The 27,317-nt window shown below is 36.7% G+C and overlaps 1 protein-coding gene across 3 annotated transcripts in view; it reads right to left on the reverse strand.

The window, feature by feature from the left end:
- The window catches only part of NRPC2 (nuclear RNA polymerase C2), a 232,475-nt gene that overhangs the window by 156,858 nt on the left and 48,300 nt on the right, over positions 1 to 27,317 (reverse strand). For all 3 annotated transcript variants that reach the window (XM_089999321.1, XM_089999320.1, XM_089999322.1), the window contains exons 15-19: positions 25,713 to 25,772; positions 25,540 to 25,632; positions 9,239 to 9,340; positions 8,254 to 8,364; positions 7,946 to 8,062 (exon numbers count right to left, since the gene is read on the reverse strand). In XM_089999321.1, the coding sequence (XP_089855447.1) occupies positions 7,946 to 8,062; positions 8,254 to 8,364; positions 9,239 to 9,340; positions 25,540 to 25,632; positions 25,713 to 25,772 (483 nt within the window). The remainder of the gene's footprint in view (positions 1 to 7,945; positions 8,063 to 8,253; positions 8,365 to 9,238; positions 9,341 to 25,539; positions 25,633 to 25,712; positions 25,773 to 27,317) is intronic.

Below are 27,317 nucleotides of genomic sequence, written 5' to 3' on the forward strand. Positions count from 1 at the left end.
AATTATCATCCATATCAACCAACTAAAACTCTTTTATTAATGAGTAAGAAAATTTCAAAGACAAAGTTTTCTTCAACTGAAAGTAAAGTAACAATTGCAGAATTTAAAAGAACTGAAAGATAAAAGAAAGAGCCACAATATCCTCTACTGAAGCTGACAAGTCCAAGTATAACTCATCCATCCCCAGATGCATGTCCAACTTCACTGTTCACCATTTCCTGTGAAAAACCAACAAAGTAGGGTGTCAGAACCGAAATTCTGAGCACAGCTACTTCTAAAGAAACCAGATGAGAGAAAGAACATGGATAAGATTTCATGCAGTGATTTGAGTGAGTGCAGATATAACATTTTTCAACATCTAAATTTTCATAACTACCAATGATTTCATTTACTCACCAATCAATAACAGTAAACAGTGTCATATATCAACAACTAAATAACCAACCTTTCAGCATGATTTCACGAAGTAAAGCGTATGCTACCACCAAATGATGTCATGATATCAAGAATGATAGAAACATGCATGATCTAATGCATAACAGAAAAATGCATGATTATGTGCAATGCATGATTTCTTCTGTTATCTTTCATTTAAGTTCCATCTTTCCATATGCATGCCCTATTAGATGCACACATCTTTAAGTTCCTCTTTTTAATTACCGTGGCCCGCGGATACACCAAACGGCTACAAACCCCGAGGTCAAGTAGGTTCCCAGGGTAGCTTAACACACAATTTGTATTTTATTACTGGGTTCCAACTTAGCCCTCGACCGATATCAGGAAACAACACCATCCATCGGAACATTAGACCTCCACATCTAATGTCGGGGACACAAGGGACACCCCACGCCCACAAGTGTCACTTCCTTGGTACCATAAACTCACAGCTGTGACTAACACACCACTCCCGGGTAAAGTGGCGGATTCTCCCTAAAACCGTGGCCAGGAGAAGAACCTCAATATCGGGTTCAGGGGCAACAATGCACACGGAGTTTTTGTATCCTCACAGTCTCCCCAAGACCGGATATCCAAGATTCTCATACTCCAGATGAGATATCCCAGAATGTATATTACACTGTTCTTATTCATTATATTTTTAATTAAGTCCATTTCTTTAGGTTTGCAACACAATATGCAAAAGTAAAGTGAAAAAGCTCGCATCAACCTCTGCGAGAATTCTTTCGGGACTCCAGCCCGCAAAGACCACAAGAACAGTGTAGTAGTGTGCCATACCAACTTATGTGGTGTAAGTGATGCAGTCAAATTATACGTGAAAAGAAAACAAACACACGGCTCTCCAGGCCGATGATGGTCCATTTAGTCCATCGGTGCATCACATAATAAAACCAAGTAGTGTTTACCCATAACACTATGCCAATAATGCCAAAAGCATGTACACTCATGCAATCATAACCCAATCACATGCATGTCAATTATCAATCATATGCATTTTCACTATATGTGTGTTACCTAACATCACCTACGGGTATTAACCAACCCATGTCTTCTTTTGAATGTGTGAGTGTACATGTACCATTACAGATTCTCATCAAGCATACGTGCTCACAAAAATGTCAATAACCTATCCATGATCACATTCATGATTGTAAGATCAGTAAAATGATATGCTAAGATAATACTTCACATATTCACCAGGTAGAAGTGTAAGTTTATGTGTGTGCTAGAGAGGATGGTCGGGCTTACCAATCCCGGACCCGCCATCCTCCTAGCTAAAAATATAGACAATTCAGTCCAGCCAGCAATACTCTCGATGCCACCACGTATTGAACAACATATATGAAAAAGCATACATCCTCATCAGTTATTCACATAATAACCAAATGAATATACCTTAGTCAAATCATGCATTTAACATTAAATAACGAGAATTTTCACTAGAATTATACAGGTTACAACGAAATATCCATTTAAAACTTGGTTCAACGGCCACAGATGTTGATTTCAGATGAACAGGTTTACAACTAGGTATGACAGGTAAAGCATTCCGGTTTAGTTTCATTGACTCACTATATTATGTATTGTATTTGCTTGTCATTTACTCCTATATTCTGAAATTCGATTTACAGAAGGTGAGACCTTGATTTTCCGAACATCAGTCAATATAAGGCAGGTAAGATCATAACATAGCTACTTAGAGTTTACACTGAGAGGCATATCCACAAGGAAAGGACAGATTCAGTTTCTTTAACAGATCGAGTTTAAAGAGACAGTAAGCAAATATGCCACAAATGCACAGGTAGATAAATCGTGAATGGTTTCACAAGAACTACAAGTTCGACCTAGTTGAGATACCCCTTTCATATATATATATATATATATATAGGTTCATAACGTGAACAAAACCCTTCTGTTAGGAAAAATCCGAAATCCACCATTTTTTTTTTATAGATGCAATCGGCCAACATATATATTAACACATGTATACTATGATTGTTCTGAATAAAACAATCATTATCAGCTCACCAATTCTGTAAAGAAAACCCCCAAACCTGAGTTTATCGAATCCAAGAACCGGAAACTCCCAATCTGGGATTACTTAATCAACAAGAATCTGAAACCCAATCTGGGTGAATCAACAACCGAAATAAAAACCCCAATCGGGTTATTCAACCATGAAAATCGGGATTCAAAACTGGGTTTACCCGATACTACAGTCGAAGACCTCTCGATTTCAAGGGCCAGAGTCAAAAATCCCCAAATCTGGGGATGACCGACAGTAAGAGTCGAAAACCCCCAACTCTTGTCGATACACGATACTCAAAAATCAGAAAACTCCTGTGGATTTAACGCACACAGCCTATCAAAAATCCTTTTTTTTCTCATACAAGTCACGACCGACACCCAAAAGATGTGAAGCACACAACATGCCATGCCGATAGCTCGGTTGGGCCTGCTATCATGGCTGAGGTTTGATCAATCAACCAGACCAAGCTTGGTTGGTCCATCAGCCAAGACCCCCAAAACCCAAATGACCTGACACGAATTCATTTTGTTGGAAAACAATAAAACACAGAACAGAAAATATACGCAGAACACTGGCAGTTCCTGTGTTACGCAATAGGGTTCCCATGGACCCTCATCGCCAAAGGATTTACACGAAATCGAAACCACATTCGATCCCTCGCCTAGAATCGTTAGAAGCACCGTACCTCAAGAAGACTTTTTCGGCGATCGGAGGCTCGAGACGCACAGGCACAGACGGCTGGTGTTGCTCCCCGCGGCTGCCGTGAAGAAGGGAGCTTGCTGGAAGACTTTGGTGGCTGTTGGCGGCTACAGGTGGTTGCGGGTTGCCGCAGCCTTTTTCCGGCGACCCCTTCTTTCTCCGGTGCGAGCACGCAGACAGGGAGAGAGAGACGGGGAGAGAGAGAGATGAGGCTGAGTGAAGAGGGCGAGAGCCCCTCTCCACTCCCCTCCTTTATCGGCCCCAGGCCCCCCCCCCTTCATGCTGAGATGGGGGGAAGGTCGGTTACGCCCAGCGTAACCCCCCCTTCCCCCCCTTTCCTTTTTTTTTCTGTTAGGGTTTATCGGGCTTCTGTTTCACGCCCCCCCTTAATAAGTGACATCGGGTCCGGGTCCGGGTCCTTGACCCGTGATACCAGATCCATTTCAAAAATGGTTCTGGTTCGCCCCTGCACAGTGGATCCTCAGTTGGATCCGGGTGGATCCAACTATGGATCCGACCCCTATATACTAAAATTAATTTATTTTTCTTCTTATAAATGCTATTAATTATTTGTTTAATTAAAAATTACTATTATAAGTATAATTTGACGCCCTTTTGTGGGTTATTTATGGATCCTTTTATGGATCCGATAACGGATCCGAGGTCCAAAATTAGAAAAATACTTGTTATTTTCAAATAAAAATTATAAAAATTGAGGTTATTACAAATTAAGTATGCTACTCGTTGAGCTATCCACGCCTGTCGAGGTGTTACTCTAGTTTGTTAAACTGCTTACGCAGTTCTTTGCTAAGTAACATCTAGCTTCTCATACTAGTTAAATGCTTATAATAATAGCATTATGCCAGTTGCTATATATTGGCATGTGACTTGCTTTACCACTTGGTCGAACTGTTTGGTGCTTATTGTAATGTAGCCCTTTGGCTTGCATCTCTTATGATTGATGTGATTGCATACAGCTCGTAATCTACGAACTGGTGGCAACTAAGATTGATGTGGCCGCTTGTCTTATAAGTTGCTTATACATTGTGATATAATTGTTGTTGTATGATTGCTTATCAAGTATAGCTTATGAATGGCTAGCGATGCAATGGTTTATGCCTTACGATTAATTTAATTACTTGTTGATGGACTGTGTCATTAGATAGTAATTGTATGTTTTACGAGCATTGTTATGAGTGCTTGTTTTATTCAGTTGTTTTGTTTGGTTGTCAGATAGAGTTAGTTACTCTTCGCCTATAAAATCAGCTGGATTGTCATATCTGCGTATTCTCATGTATCGTTTACGCATGCTTTGAGGTTCTATTTGAGGATTGCAATGTTTTTTGTGGCAATAATACAATGTGTAGGATTATATGCTTTTGTGTGATGTGATTGTTATGCCACGTGATAAGAAATGTTGGAAGTATGCGTCAATATGTTCATGGTTCATGGAACCTTATTGGAGGAATGGGTGATCTTGTGTTTTGTTTTACCATGTGAAGTGTACCGACCACTAGAGCGATCAATTGTTCGGAGCAGTCGATTGTATAGATGCATGTATCACTCAGTATGGTAACTGTTGAGGACCGGATCTCCAAAGGATTATCTGCGAGGGCATGTATGATCAAGACCAGGTGACCCGGCTAGAGTGGTAGATTCTCTGTGAGGATGTACACTGTCCACGAACGGGTAGCCGCAAAGACGGTGAACTCCTGTGAGGAAGTGTATGGTCCAAGACTAGGTATACTATCTAGGGCGGAATTCCTTGTGAGGTCGTACATTTCCCAGACCAGGTGATCCGGCGTTGAACTTGTTGATTGTAGTAGTGGCTATCGACCTTGAGAGTGGTAATTTGTGTTGATGTGTGTATTGCAATGATTTTCATTGTATATGGCGTTTGTTAGGAACCGGGTTCTCAAAGGTTTCTCTGTGAGGGTATTTATGATCAAGACCAAGTGACCCGACTAGAGTAATAGATTCTCTATGAGGATGTACACTGTCCACGAACGGGTAGCCGCAAAGACGATGAACTCCTGTGAGGAAGTGTATGGTCCAAGACCAGGTATACCATCTAGGGCGGAATTCTTTGTGAGGTCATACATTTCCCAGACCAGGTGATCCGACGTTGATCTTGTTGATTGTAATAGTAGCTATCGACCCTGAGAGCGGTCATTTATGTTGATGCGTGTATTGCAATGATTTTCATTGTATATGGCGTTTGTTAGGAACCGGGTTCCCAAAGGTTTCTTTGTGAGGGTATGTATGATCAAGACCAAGTGACCCGGCTAGAGTAGTAGATTCTCCATGAGGATATACACTGTCCACGAACGGGTGGCCGCAAAGACGATGAACTCCTGTGAGGAAGTGTATGGTCCAAGACCAGGTATACCATCTAAGACGGTAATTCCTTGTGAGGTTGTACATTACCCAGATCGGGTAATCCAGCTAGAGCGGTAGAATCTCTGTGAGGATGTACACTGTCCACGAACGGGTAGCCACAAAGACGGTGAACTCCTGTGAGGAAGTGTATGGTCCAAGATCAGGTATACCCTCTAGGGCGGTAATTCCTTGTTAGGTCGTATATCTCCCGGACCGAGCGATCCGACGTGGATCTTGTGTTTTTGCTTACCATAAAAAGTTTTGGTGAGTTATGATGATTTTCTGAGATCGATTGAGATAGCCAGTTATGAATCTATAGTTTTGGCTTTCTGTTTTAGCATGATTACATGCAAGACTCAAATGTGAGAATCAAATTTTTATTGGATTTTAGATCATGTTTTGGACCTTCTATGGAAAAGTGGGTTTTTCTGAGAGGTATGACGCCTTAAGTGAGTCATAACAAGTGGCAGTTGGCCGCATAAAGCCTTGAGAGATGTGAATAGATAAAGGTCGTTCAGGACAAAGAGTTTGTTAGAAATAGTGAGAACGACAAGCGATGTCCTGATAATGATTAAATGTAGATACCTCGTTCAAGGAACGAGAACAAGCTAGTTGCGTAGTAGTTCACAGCCTACGATCAATTGAATCGTATGTTGCGTTTGTCAGTTACACTGCTTACCTGCTTGCATGCTTACTGCTTGCACTGCTTACTGCTTGCACGGTTTACCCGTTTAATTGTATATCTGCTTTAAATTGCTTATCATACTGAATTAAATGTACTTAATTCAGTTTCATGTAGTCTCTCTTGTGCACCTACTAGTTTTTCACGAAATTAACTCATTCTATGGGTACATGTGATGATTAGGTAAACTACGGGCGATGGCGCGATTGCAAGATGGCTTCAAGACTTCTTCTTCCTGCTCTTAGCTCGTGTCCTAGACGTTTTGGGTTTTGTAACAGATTTTTCCTTGGATATCCAAATTTTGTGAGTTTTGGTTCATTTAGCTAACGTGCCAAAGTTATCAGCTTGCCTTCTAAATTAACAAAAGAATAGTCTTTCGCTGATTTCATAAACAAACTGTGAAGGAAAGAGATTTTTCCTAGTCTCTTGCCTGTTTTCTGAAAGGTTCGCAAGTTTGAAATTTTGGGGCGTTACACCATCAGTCTCATAACTATAGGGCAATGAGACTTGCAAGATTGGGAAGATGGGTATGGATAGAATTTGGAAAGAGAAACCTCCATAATGATACCCGACTTGAGATTAAGTGTGATTTATTTTGTTTTGTTTCCTAATGTACTGGTAGGGTCTGCCTAACCCCAGCTTGATTATCAAAAAAAAAAAAGACATGAGGACATAAGGTTGCTAATAAAATATCATCTTTGAAGTTCCATCACATTAGAACCTAATCTTGAATAAAACAAGTATAAAAAAAACTCCAGGAAAAGGGATGCCCACTGGCATAATTTACATTATAACTATATGAGCAGATGTTAATTTCACCCTTTTATTCATCACATAATTCAAAGCATGAATAGTTAAGGAGTTTTTGTTAAAAGTAGTGCTGCAGTTATTGGATAAAAGGTCATTAAATGACACAAAAAGTGAATAGTACATAACTAATCCAATTACACAAGGCATAGAATCCATTTTCTCAATAGAACCATCCAGTAACCGACAAAAAGAACAACTTTTTAAACTCCAAGCCACTAGAATGACGCATATTTTTGCAACAAACATTAAAAATAAAATGATAGAAGTGTTAATTCCACATTCCTTTCATGAAACAAAGCCACCAGTATTTCAACATATAGCTTCCAGTTTACAAGTCGGTGCAACAATAACAATGAGAGTGACAGTGACAAAAGAAGGTTTTTTCGATAAAAAATTAGATGTTTTAAGAGGTGAATTATTTGACTCTTACCACCTTTGTTTTTTTCTTATTTGAAGAAAAAAGGTTTTAAAATAAGAAAAAAAATACAGGTGGTAAAGACTAAAGAGTCAAATAAAATATTCACCTCTTAAAACATTTAATTTGTTTTAATAGTATTGTTAGCATTAGTGTGACTGAAAACACAGACTTGACACTACAGTATGTATATGTAGGTGTGATATCAAAACTTGCACTAACTATAATTCTGTCATGAACAACAAACGCAAGACATACAAAGACCATATGCCAAAAAATCAAGAAACAATGTCAGATACTGGAGAAATGAAGGACTAAAAATGAGCTTCAACAAATGCATTCTTAGGTCAGCCAAGCATTTTTCAACAGCACATTCATATGAGGACAATGCACTTCAAACTATATCAAATTAGATATAATTTATGGTGAAAATGGTTTCAAGCAAGCCTGCAATTTCTTGAGTAGAAGAACAAACCAAAGAAATTAATGGACCCTCCTCCTCGTCAGTTGTAATATGTGTGAGTAAAGCCAAATTCTTCACCAGTCCACAGGACTCCCCCTCGGGAGTATCACAAGGGCAAAGCATACCCCACTGCTTAAAAAACAAGTACCCTAATCAATATTGTAGGAAATGAATGAACCATTGACAGCATAAAAGAAAAGCAAGATAAATATATATAACAATGTACCACAATTTGAAAAAAGGAAAAACAAAAAAAACTGCCTAAAGGCCTCAAATTAGGCCAGAAAAGCACAACAGGAGATTCAGAAAGACCATCTTGCCTGACTTGGCTGAAGGGCTCTCGGCCCACTCACTTTCCTACTCTTTTCAAACTGTGAAGCAATTCGTGTCATGTGACCTAATGTTGCAATATATGAAAGCCGGGAAACAACCTGGATTAAATTGAATGTTAGAAGATAGTTATTGATGAACTAGGCAAGACAAATGTATCATAAAACTGTTTGCAATGGCACCCACAAAGAAATCCAGTTAAAAATAGTTCTTGCACTAAGTCACAGGGATTCGGCTAGCAGGGTGCCGCACCCGCGTCGACGTGACTCGACGCGGGTGCGGATGCGGCACCGGGTGCGGTCAACCCGACCCTGGGTGCATTGACCGCACCCAGGGTCATTTCGGTCCATCTTTTTTGGATTTTTTTTTTTAAAATTGCCCTATGAAATGGGCTGCGGAATTTTTTAAAAAAAATCTTGAGGGGGGGGGGGGGGGGGGCTAGACCCCCTCCCGCTGACCGCGCAGCGGGACCCGCGCTGTGGGAACCCCCAGACCCCCTTCTATATATATATATATATATATATATATATATATATATATATATATATTACATTTTTGCCCCTGCCGCACCCAGGTTTTTTGGAAGTACTGCATCCCCGCACCCGCACCCGCACCCATGTGACATAGTTCTTGTATGAAATGATTGTGGTACAAAATGGCATATAGGTCATACGGCCCAAAACAGGACTAAGAAATTTTCCACAAGCTTTGTCGTAGGGTAGATAATGGCATTAAGGCAAAGAAGCAGGAATAAGCATACTTCCACATAAAATTTCAAACTGACCATTCAGCATTCTAATATGCTTCAAAAGCAACTTGAATTTGTAACACAAACATTGTGATATAACTCAAATTGATGCACATTAAAAAAAATCTTGTGGCTGCAAATTGAAACATTAAGTAGTTGATGGTATGAAAGGAGCAACAAACATAAACATGTAAACATCAGAGAAATAGAACATGTCAAGGGACAACCTGAGATACACCTTTCTGGCTCATTCTGAATCGCTTTACATCCCAAACTCCAGTAGACAGAGCACGTTCAAGATTTTTAGTAATAATTTCAAATTTGTGATGCTGGGAAAACATCAAACACAGAGTATCATAAATCTCAAACATAAGGATAACAATCACAAAAAAACAAAAGCCTGAATGTAGGACCTTTATTATTCTAATTATTTCAATAATTTGCACATTGTATATTTATACCTGAGCGACAGTCCTGCACAGATGTGTGCACACAAAAAGACACCAAAATAAAAAAAAATGTTCTAGGACCTAAAAACAACCACGAAAAGAATAAGATCGTGCTCCAAGAACATACTTCAGATTCAATCCATTTAGTTCAGGACGTTTCTGAAATGAAGCAATTACCTAAAAGGTCCCAATGATAACAAGGTTAGTGATTCCTTGTACACCATAATAGAACGGTGTTTCAAGATGTCCAGAGAACCTGTTACATGCTGTATTTTCAGCTATGTCACATAGGTACATGTGAAACTACAGGGTATGACACTAAAAATTATAAAAAAATGGGTACACGTGTGTGTGTGCATAGCACATATATACAGACATGCAACAATGCACAATCATGCCACATTATACAAGATGCTATAGATTGTCACTGACGAACTAGAAGTTTAAAACATGTCAAGGAATGTAGTTAACTACAAAATACATTATTAATAGTAGACACTTTTGATGTGAAGTGCAGGTTACACATCGATTGGATCATAAGATGGCAAAACCAGGTGAGTGAAGTTCAGCATTGTAAGTATCATATCGTATCGTATGATACATTATGTTAAAGACTTCATCGACCAATATAATACATCCATGAAAGGATGCATCGATCCTGAATTATATGTATCAGATGATATAGGACTTTATTGACTAGTACACCTTGAAACAGGGATTGTATGATACTGATATTGTTCGATTTGTATTGTTCTGGTACATTTTTCCAATTTCTTAAGAGGTCCAGCCACTTTTGGCCGGACTTTCAAGACATATATAAGGATCATTTTTTGACCCCCAAACACACCCTAATACATTTGAGAGGGTTTGGATCATTGGATGTGACACTTGGGAGTTTTAAGAGTAAGAGATTTGAGGGCTTTGGTATTTTTCATCTTAAAGGGAGATTTTGTCAAGAAAAGGTTTCATTTCCAACTTCCATCCTTTCTTGGAGCCTATGAGGTAAAAAATCCTCCTCTTTTTCAAGATTTTGAAGTGAGATGGCCTCCAATGATCTGGCATGGCAATGGTCTTTGCTTATTTATTTATATTTACCAATGTGGGGGAGGCTCAAGAAATAAAAATGACCCTGCATGAAAATATTGTGAAGTAGTTGATTCTAGAAAACTTCTGAAGTGACAATTTTGTTCATTCATGATGTGTATGGGGCTCAATAATTTCAAATGCCATATTAAAGGACATGGCAACTATGTACCACCGTGTCACTCCTATTTCAAAGTGTACATGCTGAAATAGTTGGTAGTTTCAAAGAACAAAGGGCAGAATCACACAATCACTGTCAGAGGCATAGCCTGCAAAAGCCAATGCCAGAAGTCATCCCAGATTCCTAATGAAGACTTGTCATCACAAGTGGAATGTTAAAAATTCACATTCCAAAATATAAGTAGTAGTTTAGTGTTAGAAGTTGAGAGTTTGGGTGTTTTAAAGTTAGATTTTGGAAATTATATTATTTTTGTTTTGTTTGAGAAACTGGAATTCCAAACTATAAGTCTTAAACACTTCCTGTTTGTATCTTTTTATATAACTTAAATTGTGTTATGGTTTATTAGTGTGTTTTATTTGTTTGATCCACAGAGTATTGGACAATTTGCAATTTTCTTATTAGTCGTGAATGTCGATAATAATTTATTAAATTGATTCATGGTTCAATTTTTTATGTGGTTGATTATTGTTTGTTATATGATATGTTCTCTTTGTTTGTAGTTAGTAGCAATGTTTCTTGCATTTTGAAATTATTGAACATTTTTCTTAATTTTTTTAATTTGTTAAATGTAAATTGAGATTTTTACCAGTGTTATTAGTATTGTATAGTAGCTATGTCACATGGGTGCGGGTGCGGGGATTCAGCACTTCCAAGAAACCCGGGTGCAGGGGTGCGGCAGGGGCAAAAATGTCAAATATATATAAGGGGGGTCCGGGGGTTATAGGGGAGCAGCCCCCCCCTCGCCCCCACCAAGAAATTTCTTTTAAATTCCACAGCCCATTTCATAGGGCAAATTTATTTATTTTTTAAAAATTAAAAAAAAAAGGAGCGAAATGACCCTGGGTGTGGTCAATGCACCCATGGATGGGTTGACTGCACCCGGTGCTGCACCCACACCCGCGTCGAGTCGCGTCGACGAGGGTGCGGTACCCTGCTAGCCGAATCCCTGTTACATAGTATAGTAGTGTACGATAAGATACATTATATCGTAGTATCAGTGGAGGAACTAATACGACATGAGGCGCATATTGTATTCAGTATGATTATTGTACCGATATGATATGAGTCGTACGATACACGGGTGTATTGTATCGTATCATACGATACACCCCATATATACGAGCCAATCATTGTTTTTTCTTTTTACTTTTGCAGCGTTGTGGCGACGAACTACTTATGGGGGGCATTTTTTAGCTCCCAAGGGTCATGTTGACCACATTTTTGCATGTTCTTACTGTTAAATTATGTTATTGAATCTGGTAATCCAATATATATTCTATATATATATAAGGTAATACATATACATATATATAATATATGTATATGTATCTACTTATTACATACATAAAATATATATTTATTTATTATTAGTCGTAGGGGTAGTTTAGTCTTTTCACACATTTTACACATATTCAATTCTTGAATATGCTTTTTGTAATTTCCTTTTTTTTCTTTGTTTTTTCCTTTTTTTCTTTTTCTTTTCAATCTACTCAAACACCATGGGGGGCACCACTAGTCGTTGGGTCCCTCCAACGGTCACATATGACCGTTGGAGGGGCTCCAACGACTATGTGGGAACCCCTCCAAGGGTCTTCCATTGCCCTATATAAAGGGCCTCCCTATATTATATTTTGGTATGCTTTGGGTCAAAGCCCAAGTGATTAATAAAGTGTTTTTTTATTCTTGTTATGCCTTTGTGCATTTGTGAGATTTATTGGGTTGTGCTTTTGTGCACAAGTGTGCTAAGAGTTCTTATTGTGCATGTGTGCACGTGTTTATCATCAAGAATATTAAGGTCTTGATCATAGTATCTTGTTGAAGATACTTTTACATGGTATCAGAGCGAGGTTGGAGAAAGAAAGATCATGTGGATTCTCACATTTTTCCGGTGCCTCGCAAAACATGCCCTCAAATATTTGGTAATTGGGGTGGATCCTTTCGTTCATCCAATACTTTAGAAGATTCTTCCACCAAGAAAGATCTAAAAATCTCTTGAGGTACATATCTTTTTTCCTCATTTCTCCTCTCCAGTGGGTGAAAAAGACTCCCATTTCTCTCTCGCCTTTAAACTTAATGGCTCCAACTATCACGTTTAGGCCGAAAATATGGAGGTGCATATTAAAGGAAAAGGGGTTTGGGGCTATGTCCAAAGCTCGATTCCGGAACCAAAGCCTAAGATCACCTTGATGGAGAGAGGAGCAATAAAAATTCTTGATGGAGAAGAATGAGTCAAGGCTCTTGAAGATTATAGCAAAAAACATGAAGAATAGGAGACGAGGAACTTCAAAATCCTCTCATGGATTTTCTCGTCCGTGGAGACAAGAATCAATGTCAGCATTATAAAGTTCAAGAAAGCTTCTCAAGCGAGGGAATACCTTGAAAAAATGTACACTTCAAAGGATTTGTCCCACAAATATTATCTTCAAAAAAGGGCCTTGACCCTTCAACAAAACGAAATGACTATTAGAAAGTATTTTGCGGAGTTGTCTTCTATTTGTGATGAGCTTGCCATGCTTGAACCCAAATGGAGCGGAGAGGTTTTTGAGCTTAGGTACAAGCAATTAGAAGAAGATTGTTTTTTCAATTTTTTGAATGGGCTTAGACCCGAATTTGAACAAATCCGATCGCCTCTCCTATCCGCCTTTACTTCCCCCTCTCTTGAAGATGTAATTATTAAACTAAGTGGGGAAGAGACACGTATGGGTATAAGTAAGAATAACCCAAGTGTTCTATCAACACCTTCCAATAATGAAGAAAATGAAAGTCTTAATGTTGTTTCAAGACCGGGAAGCAATTTAAGGACCTATAAGCCTCCTCATTTCAAGAATCAAAACCAAAGTTCAAGCGGTCAAGGAGAAAAGAGGGATTATAGCAAGGCAAGCTCTTGTGTCACTTTTGTAAGGAACCGGGATGCATCAAGCCAATATGTCCAAAATGGAAGAAGTTGTTAGTCATGGCTATCACATCCCAGCCTCAAAAGGAAGAGTGTTCATCATCTTCAAATGTAGCTCTCTCATTGCAACAAATTATGTATGCTCTTCAACCTTTTCTTAAATGGGCTATTTCCGGAGCCGCCATGTCACCCTCTTCTCCTCCTGGTAAGACATCGTAACTTTTACATTCGGGTGCTTCATTTCACATTACCCCAAGTATGAGTTCTTTTTTCGATTACTCAAATAATTGCTCCCCATCCTTTGTTTCAACCGCGGATGGAACATCTCTTGAAGTAAAAAGAAATGAAAATTTAGAAAAACAAGGGTCTTTATTTGAAAAATTAGATTTATACCTAAATTAAACTTAAATTTACTTTCGGTTTCTCAACTCTCAGATCATGGGTGTGATATAAAATTTTCATCTAACAAATGTTGGATACAGGATCGTCGGTCCGAGAGGTTGATTGGGGAAGGCTCTAGGAAGGGCAATCTCTGCTATGTCGATTCTCTTTAAATTCAAAAGAAGCCATTTTGTAATATTGTCCAGCAAAAATATATTAATGTGTGGCACAAGAGACTTGAACATCTAAATATTGTAAAAAAAAATCATTTATCTTTTGTTAAAAGTCGATGTAAAAGTGATTTCAATTGTAACGATTATATACTTGGGAAAAAGAAAAAATTACCTTTTTGTCAAAGATTTGTGTTTACAATAAGACCTTTTGAAATTGTTCATTCGGATGTATTGGGACCGGCACCTGTTTTGTCAAAATGAGGTTTTGCATATTATGTCATTTTTGTTGACGACTACACGAGATATTGTTGGATTAATTTTCTTAAACACAAATATAAAGTTTTTTCGACTTTTAAAACCTATCATATGATGATTAAAAATCAATTCAATAGGGATCTAACAATTTTTAGAACTGACTCTAGTGGAGAATACCTTTCAAGTGAATTCAAAAATTATCTTGAAAGTCATGGTATTCTTTACCAAAGATCTTGTTTGAAAACCCCTCAACAAAATAGATTAGCCGAAAAAAAGCATAAGCACATAATAGAGACAACTCAAACTCTACTTATTTCTCAAAACATTCCAAAAGGTTTTTGGGCTGAAACTGCTTTAGCGTCTATCTATCTAATAAACCGGCTACCTTCGAAAAACTTGAACAATATCTCGCCTTTTGAAATGTTGTATACCAAAGAACCTGACTATAGTCGGTTGAGAATTTTCGGTTGCAAATGCTTTGTTCTTACTGACAAGAACGATAAGCTTTCACTGAAATCCATTGTCTGCGCCTTTCTTGGATATTCGGAAACCTAAAAAGGGTTTCATTTTTATGATATTAAGAATGATAAATTATATGTTTCTAGAAATGTGAGTTTCTTGGAAAATGTTAATGGTTTTGAAAGAAGTGAATCTTTCAAAGAAAGCATGGATTACTCCTTTTTATTTGAATTATTAGCTCATGATGATGATAGTGACGATGAACTCACTCCTAATGAGGCCAATGATAAAGAAGACGAAGAAGATATTCCCTTCCATCCTCCTATCTCCCAACATAATGATGAAGGGGCATGAGAGACTCAGAGACCCTATAACATATACCCATAGATACAAACAGTTTTAGGAGTGCGATTGAAAAATGCAGTGAACCTTGTGGTTCTAATTCAACAAATAATGAAAATCTATGAAGAACTGAGAGAAATAGAAAGATCCTTCTAGGTTCATCTCATATGATTCCCTTACTCCTAAACATAGAGCATGTCTTAGAGTCATTCATTCCTATGTGGAACCTAGGAACTCCGAAGAAGCTAAAAAAAATGATGAGTGGTTGAAAGCAATGGAATGTGAGCTTTCAGCTCTCAACAGGCAAAAACTTGGGAATTTCAAGTTCTTCCTAAGGGTAAGAAAGCTATAGGGTGCAAATGGGTATTTAAGTTAAACACTAAGAGCGATGGATCTCTTGAGAGATATAAAACTCGGTTAGTTGCAAAGGAATATAGTCAAGAATACAGGATTGACTATGAAGATATGTTTGAAGAAATGCTTGCCCCTGTGACTCGAATGGTCATTGTCCGATGCCTCATCACCGTTGCCTCAATTAACAAATGAAACATTTATCAAATGGATGTTAAAAATGCATTCATAAATGGTGATTTAAATGAAGAGGTATATATGGATGCTCCACCAAGAATGGAGTCTCCCAAAGGGGAACTGCTTCGCCTTCGAAAAGCATTTTATGTTTTAAAAAAAGCCACCAAGGCTTGGTATGATAAGTTTAACTCCGTAATGTTAGAAAATGGGTTTTCATCCTGTTTCACTGACATTGCTTTGTTCGTTAGAAAAAACAATGGAGGGATTGTCATTCTGCTTTTGTACTTAGATGATATGCTAATAACTGGAAGTGATACTAAAGGGGTTAAAAGCATAAAATCAATTTTAAAGGATAGATTTGAAATGTTTGTTTTGAGATTTCTAACTTATTTTTTGGGGTATTGAAGTGGCATGCTCTCATAGAGGGTATTTTTTTTCTCAAACTAAGCTTGCATCTGAGGTTATTGACAAGTCGTATTACGGATGATAAAGTTTGTGAAACTCCTACTATAGTAGGAGCTAAAATGAAGATTGATGAAGGCATTCATCTCTCTGATTTCACCCCCTACAGGCAGCTTGTGGGATCATTGATGTATTTGAGTATTAGTAGACCAGATATTTCTCATGCAGTTCATACTACAAGTCAGTTCCAACATGCACCAACGTCAGTTTACATGAGTGTCATCTTGTGAATTGTGAGATACATAAAGGATACACTAAACAAGGAAGTATTCTTATCATCTTCATCTGAATTAAAATTAATTGCTTATACTGACTCTGATTAGGGATGTGACCCAAATAATCGTCACTCTACCACTGGTTTTTGTGTGTTTTTAGGAGACTTGCTGATCTCATAGAGATGTAAGAAGCAACAAAAATTGTCTTTATCCTCAACAGAAGCTGAATATCTTGTCATGGCAACTACTATCATGGAAATTGTATGGATTCATCAGCTATTATAAGAGATGGGGATCACAATAGAAGGGCCCACCAAGCTATGCTGTGATAACAAGAGTGTAATATACATTGCCAAAAATCTTACTTTTCATGAGTTGACTAAACACATTCAGATGGATTGTCACTATGTTCGGGAAGCATATCTGAAAGGAGTTATAGATCTTCCATATGTAACTTCAGAATATACGTTGGCAAATTTCTTCACCAAAGCTTTGTGTGCTCCGCGGTTCAATTTCCTCCTTGGCAAACTTTCGGTCATCTTGCCCTAAGTTTGATGGGGATGTTAAATTATGTAATCGAATCTTGTAATTCAATATATATTTTATATATATAAGGTAATAATGCATATGCATATATATAATATATATATGTATCTACTTATTATATATAATATATATGTATCTACTTATTATATATATAAAATAATATTTATTTATTATTAACTGTAGGGGTAATTCAATATTTTCACACATTTTACGCATATTCAATTCTTGAATATGCTTTTTGTAATTTCCTTTTTCTTTTCTTTGTTATTTCCTTTTTTTTCTTTTTCTTTTCAATGTACTCAAGTACCTTGAGGGGCCACCACTAGTCGTTGGGTCCCTCCAACAGTCACATATGATCGTTGGAGGGGCTCCAACGACTATGTGGGAGCCCCTCCAAGGGCCTTCCCTTGCCCTATATAAAGGGCCTCCCTATATTATATTTTGGTATGCTTTGGGTCAAAGCCCAAGTGATTAATAAAGTGTTTTTTTATTCTTTTTATGCCTTTGTGCATTTGTGAGATTTAATGGGTTGTGCTTTTGTGCACAAGTGTTCTAAGAGTTCTTATTGTGCACGTGTTTATCATCAATAATATTAAGGTCTTGATCATAGTATCTTGTTGAAGATACTTTTACACTTACTCCCAAAACCTCTTTTCTAAGCCTACTCACCCTATTTTGAGATCAAATCCACGATAAAAAACGGAGCATTTGCTAGATTCGAGCCCTAGAAGTGTGCTTTGTCTTAAAATCATCTATTCCATCCTACCCATCCTTTTTTGGCTTCAACTCTCAAAATCGAACTTTAAATTCTCTCTTTTACCCTAAAACCCCTCATTTTCATCCTACACACTTTTTTTTGGCTTCTAACCCTCAAAATTGAGTCATAGTGGTGTGATCTACCTTAAATCCTCCCATTTCCATCTTACACATTTTTTTGAGCTCTTACTTTCAAAATCCAACCCTAGGGGTTTAATTTGAGAGAGAATGAAGTTGGAAGAGGGCTTCAAGCATCAAAACCAAGGGTAAGCTCGTTTCTTTTAATGTTTTAGTTTTTTTTGCCTTCAACCCTTTTTAGTACTAAATGTGTTGTTGATCTTAGTTTTTTGTTTCTTTTTCATCTTAAATCACCTATTTTTGTATTCTTAAATATCAAAATTATATCCTAAAGGTCAATGGATGGTGGAGGTTGTAGCTTAAATGATCCAGCATGGAAATATTGCAAAACAGTGGATTTAGGGACACCTTTGGAACGGATAGTAAACTGTAAATTTTGTGGTTTTATAATGAATGGTGGATTTTATAGGTTTAAATGTCACATTGTAGGGCATTACAACTCCATTGTATGGTTATGTACTCATCATATTATGATGTTCATGTCGAGCTTCTTACGAGTCTCATAATAGATGATAAAAAAAAAGTACGAGTACATACGACATTCATTAGAGAAAAATTGCCAAAAGTTATTTGTGATTCAGATGGAGATGAACCATTAACATCTCAAGCTAGTGAATGCTAACGCTACAGCAAATGAAGAAAATCATTGAGCTAATATATATATATATATATATATATATATATATATATATATATATATATATATATATATATATATATATATATTTGGATCTTTAGTTTGTAACAACCTTTTTTGGTCTTATTATTGTATTATATAAAGTTATAAACCTTTTGACTTTGGTATGTAATGATATTTTATTTTAAGTTTTAATTATTTGCATTTGTGATAATCAGATTTAGCAATGGCTAGACGTGATGACCTGGTGTGGCAGTTTTGTGAAATTGTCGACGATTTCGGGCAGCATAATGTATTTCTATACAAATTTTGTTGTGAATTGACTAATGCAAGTGTGCATCGCATGAAACAACACATTGTTCAATAACTTGGTGCTCCAGTTGACCATGTATGTGAACTCCAAATGATGCACATGCTATAATATTTGTCAATCTTGGTGAGATATATAAAAGGAGAGAAGCATGATTACAAGAAATGGCACATGCACAGAGCCTTCATACACTGGCACAATGCAATGCAAAATATGATTCAGTAGAAAAACAACAGGAGGCACACGGCCCACAAGCACCAGCTGCCCCACAACAAGATGTGAATGAGAAATATTTGACAATAAAGATGATTGATGAGTCCTGTAGTGAAGTATACGGTTGTAGGGAACTTTTGAGTCTTCACTTTTTTAGTCATATAGTCAACTTTGTAGTTGTGATGAACTTCTATGTTATTAACTTTATGAATTTATCAACTTTTGAGTCTTTTGACCTTTGTAGTCATGTAGCAAACTATGCTTCTATGTTCTATCAAGTATCACTATCATCAATGTTGTTGACTTTATCTAATACTACTACTCTTTCATGTGAATGACATGTCATAGTCTACTATGTTTATTTTTATATAATTACTTGTTTTTAATTATTGTACTCATTTTTTTTGTGTTCTAAGTTTTTCATTTTTTTCAGTTTTTTTTCTGATTTTTTGTAATTAAAAAAATACATAATTTAAATGTTTTTCTCCTGTATCTTACGATATGATATAGTACGGTACAATACACCCCATATCTCTGGCTCATGCAGTGTGTTCTGATACGCTAATTACAACATTGATTTTTACAACACGATATTGTCCCTACTTTGAACGTATTCCGGGATATATATATATATATATTCAATGGCTCCCTTAATGTATGTGCTAGGAAGTGTTTGAAGAAGTGGGCTACTCCCCAAAAAAACTTGTTCATTTGTTGTTGGGGCTTACAACTCACCTACTGAACATTTCAAGACCATATTTGCTACAATCGTTTGTAGGTACAAATGCCTCTTTTTTTAATTTTTTGGTTTTTTTTATGAAACCAACCTTATAGATGTGATCTACATATTTTTCTTAGTGGGGATCAGCTCTTCGATTGTTCAATTACGACGTATAGGCAGGTTTTTCCAAGCCTTAAAAAATCAACATCCTACAATGTCCAATATTTTCCTGGGTTTGGTAAAAAAATATGATTCAAAAGCAGATCCCCACTATTTGGACATGTAGAATCCATCTAAAGGTCTAATTGGATCAAAAGAGCCTCTGCCACAGAGATCCAAAGGTGTTTGTACCTACAAATGTCTGTAACAATACATAATATATTTATATATAGAGACAGAGAGACATGGGTTTGTATCTGCTACAACTGATTGCAACTACAACCCACTTAGCAAAGCATGTTCATCCCAAGGGACATACGAAAGCAATGTTACCTATTAAGTTTGCTTACAATTACAGAATGGTTCAACACAAAAGAAATATAAACAATGCCAAATCTCATTTAAAACATAAACTAATGAACTTCCAATTTATTTTTCTAAACACTGGAATGTAAAATTTGAAGGTCAAACTTTCAATGCGGAAGCTCTGACATTAGTTGCTATTTTCAAAATTTTAAGGCATCAGATTTAAACTATTTGGTTTACAAGAAGTGAGAGAAATGTTCGTAGTCAAGATCTGATACTTCAAGTGTGAAACCTCTTGCAATATAAAATGTAGCAAGTATTCCAGAGTATGGGTATTTTGCATTGTTTTCCCAGACTACATAAATAAAAAGAATATGACATGGATACGGGACACAAACACTAGAACCTTGTGAAAGCTAGGACAGAGAGACTATATGTAGATATTTCTTTTGTTAAAACATATGGTAGATACAAGCGAACTGGGTGAGACTTCAAATTGCTAGAGCACAAGTATGCATTTTGAAGTCAAGACTCAATATTATTAGAAATACGTAAGTCATGAAAATTAGATATAATTCACGAAAAAGGTCACACACATTGACTGTCCAAAATGTCATGGTGTGTGCCATCTAATAAACTTGTGGCTCAAAATTACACGCCCTTGTGGCATAGGATTTATGTGGTAGGACCAGGACATCATGGGGTAATACCCCATTTGATCCATTTTTCATCCACCCTATAGAAGTAAAATCGCCAGACTGTTTTCTAAACTGGTTTCAGTTATTTTGGGAAAGAGATGGCTGAAAGCAATAGGACATAAACTGCCCTGCACTAAAGGCAGCCTCCTGCTACTTTCTCACCATCCTTTAGCAGAAATGTGAGGAAAATTCACAAGACATCGTAACCCAACAAGCACCATGTTAACCTAAACCCATAGGTTTACACATGTAGTCCTGTACATATATAGTTAGGGGTATTTTGTCTTTTCCCATGTAAATCTGATTATTATGTATTTGCATTTTCTTTACTTTTATTTTTTTTTCTAATAATGTATTTATTCCCAAGCCTCATGGGTTCTAGCCAGTAGGTAGGTCCCAAAGGCTCTCTAGGAGCCTCTTGTGTATATAAAAAGGGGTTTACTCCCTCTCTCGTTTGCAGTTCTCTCCAAGGGAGTATTCCCCAATAACATTATTTATTCTATGCGTGTTCTCATCCCTTATTGGCTTATTCTTGTGTTTTCATGTGTTGACCCATAAGAAGTCATATTCTCAGTGTTCTTTTGCCCATAAGTGGCACACCAAAGCATACTTTTTAGTTCGTGACACACAGTTCCACCTCCACTAATTTCTTTCAATTCATTGACAGGAAGGCAGCCATAATATGATGCATAAAAGGGTTGACCGCAAGAGACAGAGATACAAGACAAGAGGGAAAGGAACAAGTCCGAATGGACCAACTAGATAAAACCATCTAATCTTGCTAACAAAAAGACTTGACAGAATCTCTCATGAACAGAAGGGGAGGAAAATGGATGAGATTTTATGGCCAACTTGAACGGCATCATAACCTTGTAATGAAACAAGAACAAAACAAAGAAGTGCCTCTTATGAGTGTAGAAGAACACAATATATAAAAGCACAAGGACCACTTAAGGGTCAATCACATAAGCACATACACATAGGCCACTTATGGGCCATGAAAACAATAAAAATATAAGAGATGCTCATAGTTTGATGTTAAAATTCATATTCTTGTTGCACTTGTACTTGCGTATGAATTGTTTATGTTTCGATAACTTCACATGTGTTCGATATGCAATATAAACTAATATATATATTTGCATATAAAATACATGGAATATATATATATATATATCAGGAAAATATGTGTATATATATATATATTTATGGGAACATATATATATATATATATGAATTTCATTGAAAAATACCTCATATGTTCGTATTTTTCAAGAAAATATGCTATCATTCGTTTATGGAGGAATATATTAGACATATGCTTGTGTTCTTTCGCTATGCATAAAATAATAAATTTATTCATGTGCCTTGGTTTACGTGTATTATGCGAGCATCTGACCTGTATTACGAGCTTTCAAACCTGTATTATAGTCTTTCCACATGCATTACAAGTTTTTAACTCATATTACGAGCTTTCAAACTGTATTACGGGCTTTCAAACTATATTATGAGCTTTCAAACTGTATTACGAGCTTTCAACCTTATTATGGGCTTTCAACTTCTATTACGGGCTTCCAACTTCTATTACAAGCTCTCAACTTGTATTATGAGCTTTTAACATATCTTACGAGCTTTTAACATGTATTATGAGCTTTCAACATGTCTTATGAGATTTCAACACACATTGTGAGCTTTTGACATGTATTACAAGCTTTCAATATATATACGAGGTTTTAACATGTATTACGAACTTTTACTCGTGTGTACGAGCTTTTTGTGTATGCTTACGAGCTTTCTAATAATACATGTATAAAGTACTTCAAATGCATAGGAATCATGTCTGATCAAGGTTTAGATGCTCCATATTATGGAATACGTATGTTTTGAATTATGTGATAATTTTATTTTTTTGTTAAAATATTGCATCATATGCAATGAATAATTTCGCTCAATAGAGCAATGGGTCACGACACCCTACTAACTGTGTTAGCATGTTGAAATATCATAGCATGCATGCACGAATTGGTATGCTCATGTAGGAGCACGGGGTCAAGGAACCTGGACGGTGCCACTGGTCCCATGTGTGTGTATGACATATAAATGATAGATAGTATTGAGACATGCTTGCACAATAAGTGGGGGTTCAATGGGAATCCATGAAGTGCGAACACGCACCAGGCTATAAAAAATACATACACACATAATAAATGAGTGGTTATTCGCCTAAACAGATAAGTTGCTCGAATGGGCTAAAGGCGCAAGAGCAATACCGAATGAATTGAGTACATACAAGTGGAACATAATAGAGTGGTTACCCTGAATGAACACTTTGGTTACATAACCATGATATCTACCCAATGTTTTAAGGCACATGAATTAACCCTGTTAAAAAGGACAACCCTTATACTCATTCAGAGTGGGTCTACCTTGGAGAGGGTAGGTGGTACAAACCTCGAGTGATTTTGATATGTTTCTAAAAGCAATGCATCCCAATGGTCTTCATTCACTCGTAGGTTCTAGAGTTTGAGGCTATCAATGTATCCTAGGTGATAGATCCTCAACTACTTCAGTAGTCTAAGATGCATGCATATTGACTGGGAGTGGCCTTTGGAGAATCTCTCTCGGTTACAAACAGTTCCCCTTAGGATCCATTCAGCTAGTCATTCGGGGTAATTAAAAATGAATGGCATAATAAACCCATGAATGGTCTCGGCTGATACGACGATGAGTGGCTCTGCGAGTACCTGCAAGGAGAATAAATATTTAAACAAAGACCTTTTGAATTACACATTTTTAGATGAAAATATTCCCTGATAATACAATGCTTGAGTGGACATTTTCATTATATTAAATGCATGAGTGATCATATGCATTATATGTTTGAGTGGACATTTGCATTATATTAAATGTATGAGTGGTCATCTGTATTGTATGCTTGAGTGGACATTTGCATTAAATGCATGAGTGGTCATCTGTATTATATGCTTGAGTAGATATTTGTATTATATTAAATACTTGAGTGGTCATTAAATGCTTGAGTGGACATTTGAATTATGTTGAATATATGAGTAGAAACTTGTAATAATAGTTACACATCTCAATGGCAGACCTTAGGATTGTGGAACCCTAAAGGCGATGATTAGTCCGCCAAAGAATAATGTTATGCATAACATGAAAATATGCTTGATAATGCAATCGGTTAAATATGTTCTTTTTTGTATTTATCGGCGTGATTATTGCAAAGTATGCACTTTCTTGTGGAATAAATCTATGCGAAAACTGTTGATAAACTGTGACATATGAGTTGCACCGATAAATATAAATTGTGGCACCTAAATATGTTTTTTTAATGTCCCGAGTTACTTGGAATTGGTATATACCTACTAGACAGTCAAAAGTCTGACCCCTTTTTATGGGCAAATTATTACCGGTAAAGACTACGACGCAGAGCAGATGTAGGATGTTGCTGTGAAAGTATCTCCAACAAGATATTATAATCAAGACCCAATATTATTGATGAAGAACAAGTGCACGCATGCACAATAAGAACACTTGTGCATAAAGGCACAAACCAATCAATTTCACAAATGCACTAAAAGAAAGAATATAATCTTTATTGAACACTTGGGCTTTGATCCAAAGCCATAAGAAATTACAAGGGGAGAACCCCTATTTATAAGACACAAAAAGGAGCCTAGGAGGGGCTCCACTCATAGACGTTGGAGGGGCCCAACGTCTATTTGAGTGGGCCCCCCAAGGTACCTTTTTGGTACAAAATAAAAAAAAAAAAGAAAAAAGAAAAAGAAAAAAAAATACAAACACATTCACGAAAATGAATGTGTAAAATGGAAGAAATGACTAAACTACCCCTATGCATAAATAATGAAAAATATATATTTTATATATATATATAGATGAATAGATACATATACATATATATCATATATGTAAATGTATCATCCTTTATATATACAAAATATATAAGGTTACAAGATTTCGGTAATATAATTTAACAGTTGCAGCGCTGTCGACCGAGCCAATCATTTTTCGTTTCTGGGCAATGAATTCAGACACATGATATTGTATTGTTTTGTAATATTTTAAATGATTCACCATTTTTTTGAATGAAAGTATTTTATTTGTGTCATGTTATCCTCTTTTTAATTCAGTATAGTTGTTTTGAGCATAATGTAACCTGCCCAAGGTTTTGAACCCCCATTCAAAAAAAATCACTGATGATTTTAATAAAGAAATAAAAAGTTTAAATTTTTACGTATTTTCATGGGTTAGAAATCTTGGGGCGTTACACATTATATATATATATATATATTAGCACACCTAAGCACAATGCCAATCCAGTCTCACATGCTGACGTGTTGATTGCATGAACCACGCATGAAGGTTCATAACATGCATCTGCAAAAGCCCCTTGGCTTTAAATACTTATTCACAAGTTCAACCATGCTAATGGTTAGTTCTAAAATGCGATCGCAAAAACTATAGAATTAAATAATTAAATTTTCAATATAATGTTAACAGAAGTATGTCCATCTGGTACAGATAAGGAGACCACCAGCCCTTAATGTTACAGTTTTTTATTTAATGCATCCGCAGTTGAATTACCTGCAGAAAATCAACAGCCTTAGAGCGATATGGCCGAGAAAGCTCATAGTCAATGGACTTTTTAAGCTCAAAGTTCATTGTCTTAAATGAATCCTGTAAAGCACAAATCAATTTTCAATCAAGAGAACTGTATGAGATTTAGAAGAAAATAGTTGACACTAGTACACTGTCACCTCAAAAAGAATGGATATCATATACCCAGATAACTCCAAGCGTTTATTCCCCACATAATCCTGAAATTAGAATTAGTAACAGCATAGTTAAAATTTGGAATCAATCACATGAAAACAAATAAATGAAAGCTCTAAATTCTCCTCATCCATGTTAAGCATATCTAAAAATGAGTTACCTGAAAGATTCACCTATATGTGATAGCTATCAATCAAATAAACAATGAAAGCAATTTCATAACATACATCAGTTTCAAACAAATGGAGGCGTGATTAGGTTATTGGGTCTGAGTACTTTACAAACTACTCGGGCCACACAAAAACACAGAAAATCGCTGTGTGCGATGGAGAAAATTGCTACATGTGCAGCGAGTTTCTGTGTTTTTGTGTGGTACGAGCACTTTGTAAAGTACTCTGTCCCTATCACTGAATCAGCTCCTAAACAAATGTCAGTCATTCACAATAAAACAATGAAAATCACCAAGAACAATCATTAGAATCTGAGCATCAGCAACCACCTTGGGAAGATAGTGTTTGTCAGATGTATCGCCTGATGGGAAGTTCCCCACAAGGCAAATAGAAGTGCACTAACAATAATTGCAGTCAGTCATGCACAGAGTTACCGGAAGCGCCTAGGTAAGTGGGGAAGCGCGCTTGAGAAGCGCGGAACATCGCGCCTCCAAAATGCACAGGGAAGCACCCTTTTTAAATGGGAAGTGCGCTTCCCATCACGCTTCCCCCATTTTTTCAATTTTTTTGGTATTTTTTTTTCGCTTCCGAGACGATTCCCGATTCGCTCCTAAGTGGTCCCACGCTTCTCTCTTCCTAAAATTTTGAAAATACCTCGCTTCCCGCTCCCGCTTCCTCAACTGGCAACCATGGTCATGCATGCCATCTTCAGTTCCAAATGCCTAAAGAATTCTTCTCCTTCTAGAATGTTTTTGGTGTGCACTTATCTTGATGTAACATTTGGTGCATGAAATGATCACTGATCAACTAAACATCTAAAGATGAAGTCATTTATGTGAAACAAACCCAGAAAACCATATATATGATTTATTCATAGACGCATACAATTTGTAAGACTAATTTAATGCAAGCTAAGCTCAGTGGATTCAGCAACATAAAGTACCCGCAATGACAATGCTGGCCCATGGTTTGTTCAATGCAAAGTACAAACTGTAATGAAGTTTGCAGAAATACAAAACAAGGGACTCCAAAGGCTTACAAGAACATAAACACAAAGTGCACATACACAATTCCACTAAGGGACAAAACAAAGAGCCAACATAGGCAATACAAACAGCCACTATGGGCAATACATTGCACTAATTCACAAGAGCAAGAACAACAATAAAAATAATAATATTTTATTCATAATAAAACTCACAAAGGAGTTAGAATGCTTAAAAGAGCATTAGAAACAAATGAAGATTTTTACCCTTATTTATACACAAGAGGTAGCCTCAATAGAGCTGTTGGAACAGTCCAACAGTTAGAAATAGAGTTGTGTATGTTAATATAGGGGTATTTTAGTCTTTTATTTATGTAAGGGTATAGTGGTCATTGTACATGTATTTCCTTTTGTACTTTTGAAATAGGCTTTGG

The sequence above is a fragment of the Nuphar pumila genome, chromosome 3, assembly GCF_984573655.1.
Source record: "Nuphar pumila chromosome 3, dmNupPumi1.hap1.1, whole genome shotgun sequence".
Taxonomy (NCBI): Eukaryota; Viridiplantae; Streptophyta; class Magnoliopsida; order Nymphaeales; family Nymphaeaceae; genus Nuphar; species Nuphar pumila.